Genomic DNA, 15,712 nt, shown 5'->3' on the forward strand with positions numbered 1-15,712 from the left:
CGCACCGCCTGGATGGGACGTAAAGAACGCAGACCCGATCAATAGATTGCTTACATCTCGTCACTAATAGCATGTATTGTGAAATATATGAGTACGGCCGTACAGAATTATTATTAGTGCAATGAGCGATGTTACCGTTATAAAAGAAAGCTACTATGTGAAACCTGCAAACTGCAGGTTAAGAGGCGTAAAGCGAAGCAAGTTTTGCTGAGCTGCTGTACTGTCTTGTAGTCCAAACACGCATGCGCGCTTGGTTGTCCTGTTGTGTAATTGGTGAGGGGTCGCACTTTTTTCAGACCAGATCAGCCGCTTGGAAACCAGGGGAGTAAATATTGTGCCCTTTGGAACAGGTGCCCGCTGTACGGGGGGAGTCTGGGCAGCCAAGATGAGACTGTGTGGGCTTCGCAGAGGGGCAGAACTTCTACGGACTTGTGGGGTAAGGATGAGTTTATACTGGGCTGAAGATTATGTCAAGTAAGATAATACCTAGCATTAAAGGGGAACTGGAACCTGTCCCCATAAGCAGACTATTGACATACTTGGAGGTACAGTTCAGCAAGAGCTGGAGAATTGTTTGTTGGATATGTCTTTGCTTTCTAGAAGGGACTCAGTCCCTCATTGTACTGAGCATTAATAGGGCATTAGTAGGGTATTAATAGGGCATTAGTAGGGTATTAATAGGGCATTAGTAGGGTATTAATAGGGCATTAGTAGGGTATTAATAGGGCATTAATAGGGTATGGCAGAGACTGGTTGTGCCCGAGGCTCCCCACCATCATATAGGTGTTTTGGGGGCTGTGGGTTGTTAACAAATGACAATGGGATTTTAAGCTTTACTCTATCCTTTCAGGGGTTTGCTGGGTGTTTTAACTTACTAACAGAGATGATGTACCTGGAAGCAGGGTAAATCTATGTGTTTATTAACTGAATGAATTGGGGGATTACCCCACAACATAATTCATGTTATAAATATGCAGAAGCTTACTCTGCTTGTAAATGCTGCACTGTTTTATATTTTCTAATCGTATTGGGAGCTTGCCGACCCTCCATGTTGAGGCAAGTGTGTGTTGGTCATTTACTCCATATTGTGTTCTAGTTCAATAACAGTTGGAGGTGCTGCCGGCTGGACACCCCTGATTTGTATAACCCACTCCCATGTTGGTACCTCAGTCTTTCTGCATTGTCAGGAACCCCCAGTCTCCTGGCCCTGAGTGTTAAAGGCCAGTGTATGCTTATATACACGTTTGTTAAGCAAAACAAATTTGACTTTTGTCGAAACGGCATCTGTCAAAGCCAGACTTAGCCTTCAGAAGGCCAGATGATGAAGCACAATGTATTGCTGATTTATCACTAATCACTACTTTATTGCAAGTTCTGCATTATTATTCATTAGTTTGTACAATTCTCTGGCTAGCATTGGGGCATATACCACTTTAACAAATAAGAGATATTATACATGAAATACACAAGTCCATCTTGAAGTTCATTAGTAATTAAGTCCTTCAGTCTTTTCAGATATAGCATTTTACAGAACCTCACATTTTTTATGTCATGTGATGAAACCACTGAAGACATACCATATAATACTCATTTAACAACAGGAACCAAATATTCCCTTTGAATGTAGGGCATTCCTGTCATCAGAAATCAAATGTGTTTTTGTTTTTTTGGTGTTTATTTGCTTTGTAGTTAGCCGAATACCACACCTCGTACAGGGCGTTAAGCAATTTGCCAGATGAGAAGAAGGAACTCATCAAGAATGGACCCGATCTGCAGGACTTTCTGTCGGGAGAGCTAACTGATAAGAGTTCCTGGGCTGCATACAAAGGCAACTTAAAGAGGCTGAAAGGAGAGAGGTAATGAAAAGACTAAAAATTCTGTGCTGGGCCAAATTACACTTTCACAAATATCCGATGTTCTCTCTGATCCCTATAAAAGGACCACACATTACATTATTATGCCCATTTGGTATTTGGACAGTAATCATTGTTGTGCCATGCATGTCAATAATCCGATTCAATATTCTTGTTCTGTTGATTGGCTGCTGGGGGGGGGGGTGATATCACTCCATCTTGCAGCTCTGCAGTAAAGTGTGACTGAAGTTTATCAGAGCACAGGTCACATGGTTGTGGCATCCTGGGAAATTAAAGAGTTGGTTCACTTTTAAGTACATTTTTTCTATGTTACAGAATAGCCTATTCTAAGCAACTTTTCAATTGGTCTTTATTATTTCTTTTATATAGTTTTTTTTTTTTTTTATCTATTTGCCTTCTTCTTGTAATTATTTGCAGCTTTCAAATAGGGGTCACTGACCCCGGCAGCCAATAAACTATTGCTGTGTGAGGCTACAGTTTTATTGTTATTGTTACTCTTTATAACTTGTTTTTCTGTTTCGACCCTTTCTCTTTCATATAACAGCCTGTCATTTAAACTGCTCCCTGGTTGCCAAGGTAATTTGGACCCTAGCAACCAGATAGCTGCTGAAACTGCAAACTGGAGAGCTCTTGAACAAAAAGTGAAATAACTAAAAACCAAAAATAATAAAAAATGAAGGCCAATTGCAAATTTTCTCAAAATATTACTTTTTACTTTAACTGAAAGGTGAACCACCCCTTTAAGAATATGGCTAGCCCCATGTGGAATTTCAAAATGAAATTTAAAAAAAATCAGTGTTTTTGAAAAATGTATTTCAATGCAGGATTCTGCTGGAGAAGCGTTTTTGAAACAAACATGTTTTCTCATTAAAGTATTCCTTTAAGTTGCAGCACAGGAGTGGGGAGACTCTTGTCCCACTAATTGTTCCAAAAATGCCTTACCACCAGCAACAAAGGGAATCACAGGTGGAAAGGCCTACGCATCACTTTGGTTTTCCAAAGTTGCACAAAGCTTCCTCCTGCAGGCAAATTTGCGGTAGCCAAGATCTATCTCAGGTAACTAATCTCTTTTCGGGATATTAACCTAAGGTTGCAGGAGAAAACTTTGCACAAAGTGATGCGTGGGCCTTTCAACCAGCGATACCCTTTGTTGCTGGTGAAAAGGCATTTTGGAGAGATTAGTCGCCTGTGGTAGCAGAGATCTATGTTCATGCGACATTACTCTTAAGGGCAGTGGCACTCATGGATATTAGTTGCCGAGATAAACCTTTGTTACTGCGGGCGGCTAATCTCCTTGACATTCCATCCCACCGGCAAGAATGTAATCGCCGGTGGGATGGTATACGCATGGTATAAGCTTTCCCGAAGTTGCCTCTCAAGGAAAGTGACAAGTATGTCATCCTACCGGCAATTTACATTCTTGCCAGTGGCATGGCATTACGGGGAGATTAGTTGCCCACGGAAATGAAGGTTTATTGCAGGCAAATAATGTCCCTGTGTGCCACTACCCTAAGTCTTTCAGCATTTAACTAAATTGATCCTTTCAGTTCTGGTGATTGTTTCTCTTACTACAGATTAAGACTCCCACCTTGGGTGAGGACTGAAATCCCAATGGGTAAAAATTACAACAAGCTGAAAAACACACTGCGAAACCTTAATCTTCACACTGTAAGTATGTTATGCACTCTGAGCTGGGTTTGTTTGTTTGAATTATTGGATGGGACAAAAAGCACAATGTGGTGGGGGACCTTGAAGAAATAATTGCAGAGCAAGAGGGAGAGATATTTTTTGCAGTTGGGGCTTGATTTGAAAAGGCAGAGAAAGCTCTGTAAGGAGTACAGAGATATGGCTAATATAAAATGTCAGGAGAGAGGGTAGGAATGGTTCTTTTACCTTATAAATAATAAGCATTGTGTGGGGCATGTTTCTTTAAAATTTTATAACCATCACCATTCAATCAGGAAACAAAACTCCTGACATTGTAGGCCCACATTTAACTAGACTAGCTCTATATAATTGGAAGTCCGTTTGGCTTTCCAATGCATGCAATGCATGTGTATGGCCTACAGCCTGTTCAGGAGCTCTGAAGACATCTTTGAATATCACCCAATAGGCTTATTGGTAATCAGTGTCGGTACAGGTATGGGACCTATTATTAAGAATGCTCGGGACTTGGGGCTTTATGGATAAGAGCTCTTTATGTAATATAAACCCAGCAGAATTGCCTCCAATAAGGGTTATTTATACCTTAGATGGGATTAAGTACAAGGTACTGTTTTAATATTACAAAGAAAATCATTTTTAAAATATTCAATTGTTAAAATAGAGTCTGTGGGAGAGGACCTTCCTGTAATTCAGAGCTTTCTGGTAACTGATGTCTTTTAATTAATTCTATACATATGTCATCATCAAGGTGTGTGAAGAAGCTCGGTGTCCTAATATTGGGGAGTGCTGGGGGGGAGGAGAATACGGCACGGCCACAGCAACTATAATGGTGAGTAAGAACTTATATATAATTTGTAATACATATTTTATATATAGTGTATAGAACATTTAAATATAATGGTGTAAAAAGTTAATTTGGCTGGCTATTAGTGTAGCAAGGTTATTTATGGCCATTTCTAGGGGTTATTTGGTCACATGCTGTGACCACATGTGCTGTTTATTTGAGGTTCTGTGGGTGCAGTATTTTTCTTACATATGTTTTACCTTCGGGAATGTATGCTTTCTTCACCTCAGTGTATTTTTTAAATTTCTTCTCTGGTTAAAGATCTATCTCAGTATGTCTGTGAAAGTTCTCATGCATCCAGGTATATTTATAGTAACAAGTCAAACCAACTGGATTTGCTGTATTTTTTTTTTTCCTAGTTATCCGACTGGCTTTCTTAATTCTGAATTTCCAGTCAGATGACTAATGAAACATCTTCAAGAGGGGAAAAAATGCAGCAAGTCCAGTTGATTTGACTTATTACATTATTATTATATAGATATCTATCTCAGTACTTAGTGTTCACTGGGCAAAGATTTGCTTGTTGGACAACCTACATTAAATGAGTGGATCTTGCAGTGTATGTCCATCTTAAAAACTGTTACCTGTGATTTTCCTTCTCCCCCAGTTGATGGGTGACACATGTACCCGAGGTTGTCGTTTCTGTTCGGTGAAAACTGCAAGGAACCCTCCTCCCCTGGACCCAGATGAGCCATTTAATACAGCAAAAGCAATTGCAGACTGGGGCCTGGATTATGTAGTACTGACATCAGTAGACCGAGACGGTTGGTATGCATTGTGTAGATTGCTTCACAAGAGAAACACTATTACTGTTGTGGCTCAGAATTATTTTTCAGACTATAAAGCTCCCTTTAAAATATGGGGATTTTTATACTGCCACTAGCTGCTGATATTACTGCACAAGGTCTGCTTTAACTGCTACTCTTTTAAGAGTAAAGTACCATGGGGAGATTAGCTGCTCGTGATAAATCTCTGCTGTCACAAGTGACTAGTCATAGGTGTTTCCTCTGGTGATTCCCTTTATTGCCGGTGGAAAGGCTTTTTGGGGAGATTTGCTGCCCATGGTAGCAGAGATTTATTGTGGGTGACTAATCTCTCTGTGGGACATTATCCCAAACTGAAGATTCCCATATGCATTGCACTGGAATGAGACTTTAGGGGATGGTTTTCTAAGACAAAACATTGCATTCCAGTTTTCTAGTTAAAGGTTTTTCTGTGAAGTTAAAATAGATGTTAAAGTATTGTAAAGAGAAAACTTAATTATATTTTTTGTAGTGGAGTTTAATTTATGAGCTAGTGTTTATTATTTTGTTTTGTAAGCAATAGTCCCTAACGTGCTGTGTGGTTAACTTTGCTATTATAGACGCTGTACAGAACATTTACATTTTTTTTTTTGTTGAAATGGTTGAATTGTTAAGACTATTATGTGAGAGCAGTGTATATATTTTGTGGTTCTTACAATGCACTGCTTGATCCTTCTGGTAGACAATATGTAATAAAGTTTAAAATATTTGAAGAAAATGACTTATTGTTAAATGTGTTTAATTCTCTAGACATTTCAGATGGGGGTGCTGAGCACATTGCAAAAACAGTGTCACTGTTAAAAGAGAGGTAGGCATCATTATTATATTATTATAATTCCAAATCTTAATGGTACGGATTTGTTCAGAACACTTAGTCATGTGACTTTGAAGCTTTGAATAGTAGAATGACAAAATTTTATTCACAATTGCTTCCATTTTTTTTATCCTATTTTTAATTTTGAAATTGCAATTTAGGGTTCCAGTTTAGTATTTGACTAAATCTTTGATGCAGGTTTTGATATGCAGCCAAATCCCAAACTTATAAATTTGGTGCCTCCCTATTTCCCAAAGAAGTATTTAAAGGTTACTGTAGATGACAGTGTAGGCAAGGCTGTGGTTAGTATTATTTATTTGGTACATCCAATGCTGTTATTTTTCCAGTCCAATGTTTTCCCAGTATTTCACAATGTCTCAGTGTGTAGTGACTGTAAGGCCAATGACACACAGGTGGGATATCCATATTTCTCCACCTGCATTTTGTATACCATTTCATGCAGGCACCTAAGTATTCCGGAAAACTCGTTTCATTATCTACTAAGTTAGCCAATAAAAGGTATCGCCTATTTTTTGGTTTTGATCTATGGCTGACATGGTATAATGCACTGAATTTCTTTGCAGATGGAGAAAAGATGATCCAGTTTCATCAGCCCCTGTGTGTATCTGCACTGACTGGCACTGCATTGGTCTGAGTGCACTTTGAGCAGATTTCAGCATGAAAACCCAATAGTATACATTTTCGCAGAGAAATCCACTCTGTGAGTCTACACACAGGCCTGCGTGTCAGTGCAGATACACGCAAGAGCTTTTTTTCCACCTGCATACAAAACACAGACAGAGAAAAGCATATCCCCAGCCCTGTGTGATGTCTTACATTTGGCTATTAGAATAAGTATAAATACATTGCCGAAATATGGAGTGTTTTACCTATTTCTTTATCACACAGAAACCAAACAATTCTTATTGAATGCCTCACGCCAGATTTCCGAGGAAACCTGAAGGCAGTGGAAACTGTAGCTGGGTCTGGGTTGGATGTTTATGCCCACAATGTAGAGACTGTTCCAGCACTGCAAAGGTATGTCTTAATGTGCACATGTATTTCTCTCTATAGGGTTTTATACTGCCGCCAAGTGTAGATATGGCTGGGGTAGAAAAGCCTCATATTGGATCAGTATTTGGAAACTTGAGAAAGACCAGGCCCATACTGGGGTTTAAAAGAATCCCTGTTATTTTGGTACACAGAGGCCAAAATAGTCCCCTAGCTGCCCAATAGAGTGGGGGGAAGCAGTTTTAGGGTGATAGGTGCCCTTTATTTATAAACTATTCTTGCTGTGCTGTTAGACTGCCACCAGATGGCAGCCTATGTACTTTTTTGCAAAACAATAATTTGTGTACATTGGCCTTTTGAAGCTGAACACAGAACAGAGTTGCAAAGTTAAAGGGTTAAACACATAATATCTGTGGTTTTTTTTTTTCTTACTTTATTAGGCATGTACGTGATCCTAGAGCTAATTTTGACCAGTCAGTGAATGTTCTGAAACACGCCAAAAATGTACGGCCTGAACTTATATCCAAAACATCCATCATGTTGGGCTTAGGGGAAACAGATGAACAAATCTACTCCACAATGAAAGGTCAGTAACTGGGTGGAATCAGATTACTAAGTTGTTGGGAGGATATGGCTCCAGTCAGCTCTTGAACTAGGCTCAAGGCAAGGATGAGTAACTAAGGGGCAGTGTGGAGAATGAATGGCTGACTGACTCAGGAGCCTTACACACACATCCCTCTGGGCAGTTGAGCATGATATTCTGCAGAAAGTACAATTTTAAGTTCATTATGTTCTTGCTGTTTAGTTTATATGCTGTTCCATCCATTCCCAGAAATAATTATATATATATTGAGATAGACATGCCGTTTGTTAGCAGGAATAATATTCTACTCTGCACAAATTAACATGGTCCTGGCCCCCTGCTGAGCAGATAATGAATCAAAAAAACATACAAGAAAACCTGATTATCCCCTATGGCCAACAGTTTTGCTATATTTATTTCATCATGTATCGTTTGGGCATGTTTGGGGGTGAGGCTAGAAAAGAAAAAAAACACATATATAACTGGCCTTTAGGCTGCCCCGTAGGTTGTGTAGCATTGCCTTAGGGCGCCCTCATACTAGTATTGAGACTAAATTGCTCCTGACTTTTCATTAAGGCCTGTAGCTAGTGGGTGGTCATTAGTGATGTTGTTTTATTGCCCCTGGCTAATTCCATCAGTTGGTGGGCTTGGCTGGAGATTTATTACATTCTGAACATTTCCATAGGGCTGATACCAAGAAAGATAACTTGTCAAAGACTACAGACACCCATAGTACACATGCCTTTATTTATTGCAGTAGGAAAGCTACTTCTTCAAGACATTTAGATTATTTATTCAAACAAAATGTTTCCCCCTCAGACACATTTTTTAATTTCTCAGAACACAGCAGTGTGAATGTAGATGTGCTGCAATGTGTGTGGCATAGCATGAATAAGCCGAGCATTTCCATATAAAGCTGAGCTGCTGCCGTTGCTTTATTTTCCAGCACTGCGAGAAGCGGGTGTGGATTGTTTGACCCTTGGTCAGTACATGCAGCCGACAAAACGACATCTTAAGGTACCCCTCCCTTTTTCATGTATCTTGTCAAGGCCATTAACTGGTTGCTGCTGGGTAACATAAATGCAAATAAAAAGTTCATTCACTTGCTTAACTCGTGTACTTGATGACGTACATGGTAATTATTTGCTTTTTAGGTAACTTAAAGGACATGTAAACCCCCACAAAAAATGTAATCAGTGAACAGCCTCTTTGAAATCTTAAATACCTGCCACTCCTGTTGTTCAAAGGCTAATAGTAAGGCTGCAACATCTCCTAAATCACTTAGAATTCCATGTTCTCCTCTAATCCACTCAACCCCCTCCCTCAGGAATTGACTTTGGCTGTTGGCTACTGGACATGCTCAGTTCTTCTTAACTCATGTTACCAAAAACGCCCTCCATTCTAGCAGCCAATGAAGAAATGGCACTTCTGCTTTCAATAGAAACTCTGCTGTAGCTGTGCACTCTGCTGGAGAAACATGTTTTTCTTCAAACCACCTCTCCTGAGCACAACTTAACCATGACAGTGCTCAATTCAAGCAGGACTTTTTATCTAAGTAAATTTTGCCTGTGTAAGCCTGCATTCTTCATTGCATGAAATTTACAGCACACATGCTCTTTGCAGATGTAAATGTCACTAATGATGTGAGATAAAATGGCCACCGGGTGAAATCTGCAATTTGTTTTAGGAAAATGTGATGGTGCTGGAAAATGAAGAGGATATGTCCTTTAAAGTTGCATAATGAACACTCCTATTGAGACCCCAGTATAAAGGGAAAATATTTTGATTGTAATTTATATTCATTTAATTATTGCACAACTATGTGCCTATGTGCGCACAGTGCACTCACTTTGTGCATATTTGGCATCATGCCCACCAAGGATAACTACAGTACTTTGTGGATCTGCTGACATTCTATAAAGGCTCCAGCAGAACAGCTGGAAAATAAACCATTTATTTATAATCATCATCCACTGATGTGTAAAAATACAGCACATTTTCCATGTACATAATACCTATACCTGACATCTATGTATGAGAGTATATCTATTTGAGAGTGTGTCCCCTTGGTTTCATGGCACATGTGGCATTTTGATCATGGCAGTTGTCTCAGGGAGACAGTCGCCAGTGACTTTCCATTTATATGATTGGCAGCACATATTTGTGCCAGTGAGAGACTTGCGTATTTCTGAGCAATACCCTCCTGCTAGCGCAAGTGACTGTGTTTCCCAAGTGCAAGTGCATCATTAAAGCCTGTTCCATCTGTAGAACAGAAATCGCACTGAGCAATAGATTGCCATTAAAGGATTCTGTCATAATTTTCATTATTTTTTTTAGTTGTAATATTGGTGTGTAGGCACCATCTCAGCACTACACATTAGAACTGTTTTCAGATTAACTGTTGTTTATCCTACTCCCATGTAACTGGAGGAGTCCCCAGCCAGACTTGCATTTCTTACTATTGAGTGCTATTCTGATTCCTACTCCTAGGACTCCTACTGGGAGCTGCTATCTTGCTCCCTTCCCATTGTTCTGCTGATCGGCTGCTGGGAGGGGGGGATATCACTCCAACTTGCAGCTCAGCAGTAAAGTGTGACTGAAGTTTATCAGAGCACAGGTCACATGGCTGTGGCACCCTGGGAAATGAAGAAAATGGCTAGCCCCATGTGACATTTCAAAATTAAATAGAAAAAAAAATCTGTTTGTCTTTTTGAAAACAGATTTCAATGCAGGATTCTGCTGGAGAAGCTCTATTAACTGATGGGGTTTGAAAAAAACATGTTTTCCCTTGACAGTATTCATTAAAGATGTTTGATTATCTCTCTTGTTTTGCAGGTTGAGGAGTACATCACGCCGGAGAAGTTTAAGTATTGGGAAAAAGTGGGCAATGAATTAGGGTTCCTTTACACAGCTAGTGGCCCTCTAGTTCGCTCTTCTTACAAAGCAGGTAGAGTACCTTGTGCTGTATTGCAAGTCCATATATAAGGGGAAAGCAAAGCAACTTTTCTTTATGTTTTTACTGTTAATGGTTTTCATTAGCTTTTCAATTCTGCACCTTTTCAGCCTTAAACTGAGAATTCTTTATGGTTTTTGGTCACTGACCCTGGCAACCAAAATACAGAATGACTGTGTGGCTTTCTTTTATAACTATTTTTTTATTATAGGTCAATGTTTTCTTGTTTTATAATACAAAAACAAAACATTGATGAAGTATAGTTTCCGGGTCTATAAAATGTACATCAGAGTCATTAGAAGAAGTATAGATTGTTAAGTACAGTGGTACAAGTGGTACAGAGAAAAATAGTATTGCATAGTTAGTATCCTGAGTCCAACCATGGTGACCAGATACGTTCAAATTTGTGGGTACCCCTAACCTCTAGGTAAGGTAGCTCCCATACAGTGCATCGCAGTATCTTTCTTAGCATAGTATAGCAATGACTGGTCTCTGTTGCAAGCATAATTGGTTGGAATGATATCATCCTAGAAGATACCCAGGAGGCAAATTTTAGGTGACATTATGTGAGAGAACTGAAAATCATTTGCCATAATATTGATAATGTTTCACCAGAAGGTGGCTATTGGTGGACATACCCATATCATGTGGAAAAAGTTTGCATTTTTTTGTCTGCACCTAGGACAAAATCCATCCTTTTCCCCATTTTAAGGAATCTAATGGGGTTAATTTAAATTTGGTGAAAAATGTTATACTGGATGAGTCTATCTCTGGTGGATATTAAAAAGTTGTAACAGTTCTCTGTTGCTTCTTCCCAATCCTCAAATCCGCAAACTATCTACTGAATGGTAGTGTGTTGGGGGTTTCCTTAATGGAGAAGGATCTAGGGGTTTTTGTTGATAACAAGTTGTCTAATTCCAGGCAGTGTCATTCTGTGGCTACTAAAGCAAATAAAGTGCTGTCTTGTATAAAAAAGGGCATTGACTCAAGGGATGAGAACATAATTTTGCCCCTTTATAGGTCCCTGGTAAGGCCTCACCTTGAGTATGCAGTGCAGTTTTGGGCTCCAGTCCTTAAGAAGGATATTAATGAGCTGGAGAGAGTGCAGAGACGTGCAACTAAACTGGTTAAGGGGATGGAAGATTTAAACTATGAGGTTAGACTGTCGAGGTTGGGGTTGTTTTCTCTGGAAAAGAGGCGCTTGCGAGGGGACATGATTACTCTGTACAAGTACATTAGAGGGGATTATAGGCAGTTGGGGGATGTTCTTTTTTCCCATAAAAACAATCAACGCACCAGAGGTCACCCCTTTAGATTAGAGGAACGGAGCTTCCATTTGAAGCAGCGTAGGTGGTTTTTCACGGTGAGGGCAGTGAGGTTATGGAATGCCCTTCCTAGTGATGTGGTAATGGCAGATTCTGTTAATGCCTTTAAGAGGGGCCTGGATGAGTTCTTGATCAATCAGAATATCCAAGGCTATTGTGATACTAATATCTACAGTTAGTACTAGTGGTTGTATTTATAGTTTATGTATGTGAGTATAGATTGGTAGGTGTGGGTTAGGTGTGCTGGGTTTACTTGGATGGGTTGAACTTGATGGACACAGGTCTTTTTTCAACCCTATGTAACTATGTAACTATGTAACTATGTAAGTCCATTTGTCCCTTGCAAGAACAAAGGGTTGAGGGGCTGAATTAAATTTGGTTTTTTTGGATATAACCTTGAGATAATTTTGGAGATGTCTGGTGAGTGTAAGGTCTCTTCTAGTGGGGTGATGCCGATTGGTTGGAGAGATGAGAATTGGGCCTCGAATGCGTGTCTGAGTTGTAGATATTGGAAGAGTGGAATAAGGTGTTGGGTGTATTTTTGGGAGATGTCTTGGTGGGTAGAGGTGAGATCCCCAAGGTCCCCTCAATCCTATTCAAGGCCAAAATATGAAGTTTTGGAGTTGTCTGACATGATCTAAATGTGAGTTGCCCCATAGCGGGCGTTTAGGGGAGAGCAGTGATGGAGGGTTTCATAATTATTTTGTATTGCTTTTCTTTCTATTTGGGCCCTTTCCTATTCATCTTCTATTGTGATTTCCATATTACTGAGGGCATTGACACATAAGGCACTTCATCTCCTGCCAGACAATAAAACTGACAATAACTGCCCTTCTCATCATCTGAGTTGTAGAACACATTACATGTGGCAATCCAAGGTAATCGTTTCTATATGCTTTCTTACACATTTTCCGGTGATTACCCAGGACTGCCCCACATAATGTGTTGTCAGATACTACATGGCCCATGGGAGAGGAGATTTCCCACAGTGATGAAGCGTGACAGTTAGTTAATCCATAGTAGCTTCAGTGCCGAGTATGAGAGCAGCAGAAACACAACTATGTTGGGCTTAATGATGTAACACAAGGTTATCTGTGTACATTTCATTATCCTACTTTTAATCAATGTTTATTTTGCTTTTATAGGTGAATTCTTTTTGAAGAACTTGATTGAGAGAAGAAAAACTAAAGCTGTTTAAAGAGAGACCCCCTGTTGTTGACTTAATGCTTGTAAGGGCTCTGGCACACGGGGAGATTAGTCGCCCGTGACAAAACTCCCTGTTCGCGGGCGACTAATCTCCCCGAGTTGCCTTCACCTGCCATCCCACCGGCGAAAATGCCGGTGGGATGGCACACGCGGTGGCGCGATTTCGCGCAAATGGCTGAAAAAGCCTCGCGAGGCAACTTTGGCGATTTGCGCGAAATCGCGCCGCCGTGTGTGCCATCCCACCGGCGACTTACATTTTCGTTGGTGGGATGGCAGGTGAAGGCAACTCGGGGAGATTAGTCGTCCACGAACAGGGAGTTTTGTCGCGGGCGACTAATCTCCCCGTGTGCCAGAGCCCTGAGAGAAAGGAATGATTTCATAAAAAGGGTACAGTTAGTAAGTGCTATCTCAGCACAAGCAGAGCTGGTTCTCACAGTTGGTCCAAATTCCCCCTGTCCAAGGCAGGCACCGCTTTGCTAACCCAGAGTACTGTAGGAGGCATGAGTATTGTAAAAATGTAATTTCTTGTAGGTTGGTTTGTCAGGCCCATTATGCAACCCACTGCATATTCCATCTGCTGTTCTATGAATCAATATGATGCTCTCTGATTTATGAAAATAAATGTTTCAAACATTACCCTTTTTGTTAGAACTTGTATTGTATTATCGTTTTAGATCATCTGTGTGGTTGACTGACTTCTGCACTCTCTGCTAAGCCTTTTGTGAATATAAAATGTACAGAGCCCATTTCATGCACTGCCTGCTGATTGACCTGAAGATACTAGAAAGTAGGCCATTTTGTCTTGGGGTAACAATAAACTAGGCACACTAGGGAGCAGTTACTATCGGCCCATGTATGGGGACCTTTAAACTAGGTGCTGTGTCTTTAGACAATAAAAAACTAAGGGCTTAATAATGTGAAAAGTGTCCAAACCAGGGGAAAGAAAACATACCCACTAACATTTAAAGTTTACATTTATATAAACACATGCAGTATTGAGTTCAGTGGCAGCACTGATCATGAATCTACTATGTAAACTAAAAGCAGGGAGTAACAATGAATTAAACAATTTTTGTTAAAGGGACCTTTACTGTAAGAATGATGTAGATATTGACACACTGATTTTTTTATGACATTTTAGTTATTTAGCTCTTTGTATATACTTTCTTGTTGCTAGCGTTTTATTTACCCTAGCAACCAGACTGTGATTTGAATGAGAGACTGGAATATGAATAGACAAAGGACTGGATAATAAGAAAGAAATCAAAAGTAACAATAACAGTAAATTTTGAGCCTCAATAGTTTTTTTGTTGGATGGTGCCAGTGAACCTAGCTGAAAGCTAGTAAGAGGCAGAAAAGGATGGCAAATAACTAAAAACTACAAAAGAAATTAAATAATACAGACCAATCATGGCAAAGTTATTAGGAATGGGACATTCTTTAACATACTTAAAAGTGAACCACCCCTTTAAATCTGAAATAAGTTTTTTTTGTTAGCAGTAAGAAAGCGTAGTTACATGTTGGTATAAATGATTATAGGCTGCCACGGTATACTGGTCACCTAAACCAGTGGCTCGGAGGCAACATATTGCTCCCCAGCCCCTTGGATGTTGCTCTCGGTGACCCCAAACCAGGGAGTTATTTTTGAATTCCTGACTTGGGGGCAAGTTTTGTTTGAATAAAAACAAGATTTCCTACCAAATAAAGCCCCTGTAAGCTGATAGTGTGCATAGAGGCTGCCTAATAGCCAATCTTAACCCTTATTTGGCTCCTCCATGAACTTTTATGCTTGTGTTGCTCTCAGAGTCTTTTTACATTTGATTGTGGCTCACGATTAAGATGGGTTTGTCTAGATCAGGGATCCCCTTTAACCACAATCTGCATGTGCGTGTATAAACTATGCAAGGGACTGTTTTCTGTATTCTTCAAGCTTTGCCTTTTTCTAGAATAAACTTGCCTGAAGTAAGAAACTTGTGATATAGAAGGTCACTGGTGCCACGTTAATGTCTGTGACACGTGCATCCTGGAGCAGTTTCACCATTTACTCACCTAAAAGGTACAATGTCTGTATCGGTATTCCACTCTACTTTAGAAATATGAGGGAATAGAGTTCCTGTAAAGGGGAAATAAATACACCTATGTTCCCATAAAAAATAGTTTATTCTGCACCAGGGTTTTATTCTTTTATACTTTTCTTTAGAAGTAGTAAATTGGGGAGTAAATACCTCACAAAGCTGATGAAACATTTAGTTGTGACCTTCAGTATGCCCTTGAAAGGAACAGTAGCAGTCCCCCAAAATAACCTGTCAACACCTCCCATAGTGAATTGGGGAAAGCTCTGCCTATGACAGTGACAGGCAGACAATATTCAGATGCTAATTGTGGAGTTTCTCAGCAGTGTCTGCCATAGACAATACATTTCCCATATGCTACATCTTCAGTGCTGTGTTCCTGTTGTGCAGCAAGGCTGGTTACAAATGCAAAATAGTTTGGGTTTCAGCCGAATACAGTTATAGCTGCCTGCTATAGAGAGGAGCAGGTTTGTCGCAGCACCAAATCCCTTACAAGTTTTGTTTGCATAGCATTCACATACTTCATATTTTACCGGCTTCACTTACTGCATGGAGATTGAAG

The 15,712-nt window shown here is 39.9% G+C and overlaps 1 protein-coding gene across 2 annotated transcripts; it reads left to right on the forward strand.

Moving 5' to 3' along the window:
- Nucleotides 1-75: 75 nt before the first annotated feature.
- lias (lipoic acid synthetase) lies at nucleotides 76-13,714 on the forward strand. 2 transcript variants are annotated; one of them, XM_031899150.1, is made up of 12 exons: nucleotides 76-436; nucleotides 1,690-1,856; nucleotides 3,449-3,542; nucleotides 4,288-4,368; nucleotides 4,991-5,147; nucleotides 5,937-5,994; nucleotides 6,910-7,038; nucleotides 7,452-7,597; nucleotides 8,541-8,611; nucleotides 10,430-10,541; nucleotides 13,018-13,096; nucleotides 13,426-13,714. In XM_031899150.1, the coding sequence occupies exons 1-11, from the start codon at nucleotides 386-388 to the stop codon at nucleotides 13,068-13,070; spliced, it is 1,119 nt and encodes a 372-aa protein (XP_031755010.1). In that variant the 5' UTR covers nucleotides 76-385; the 3' UTR covers nucleotides 13,071-13,096; nucleotides 13,426-13,714. The 2 variants fall into 2 exon arrangements, with proteins under 2 accessions (XP_031755010.1, NP_001011234.1); NM_001011234.1 differs by lacking the exon at nucleotides 13,018-13,096 and having other exon boundaries at nucleotides 319-436; nucleotides 10,430-10,446; nucleotides 13,427-13,714.
- Nucleotides 13,715-15,712: the final 1,998 nt, after the last annotated feature.

The sequence above is a fragment of the Xenopus tropicalis genome, chromosome 1 (assembly GCF_000004195.4).
Source record: "Xenopus tropicalis strain Nigerian chromosome 1, UCB_Xtro_10.0, whole genome shotgun sequence".
Taxonomy (NCBI): domain Eukaryota; kingdom Metazoa; phylum Chordata; class Amphibia; order Anura; family Pipidae; genus Xenopus; species Xenopus tropicalis.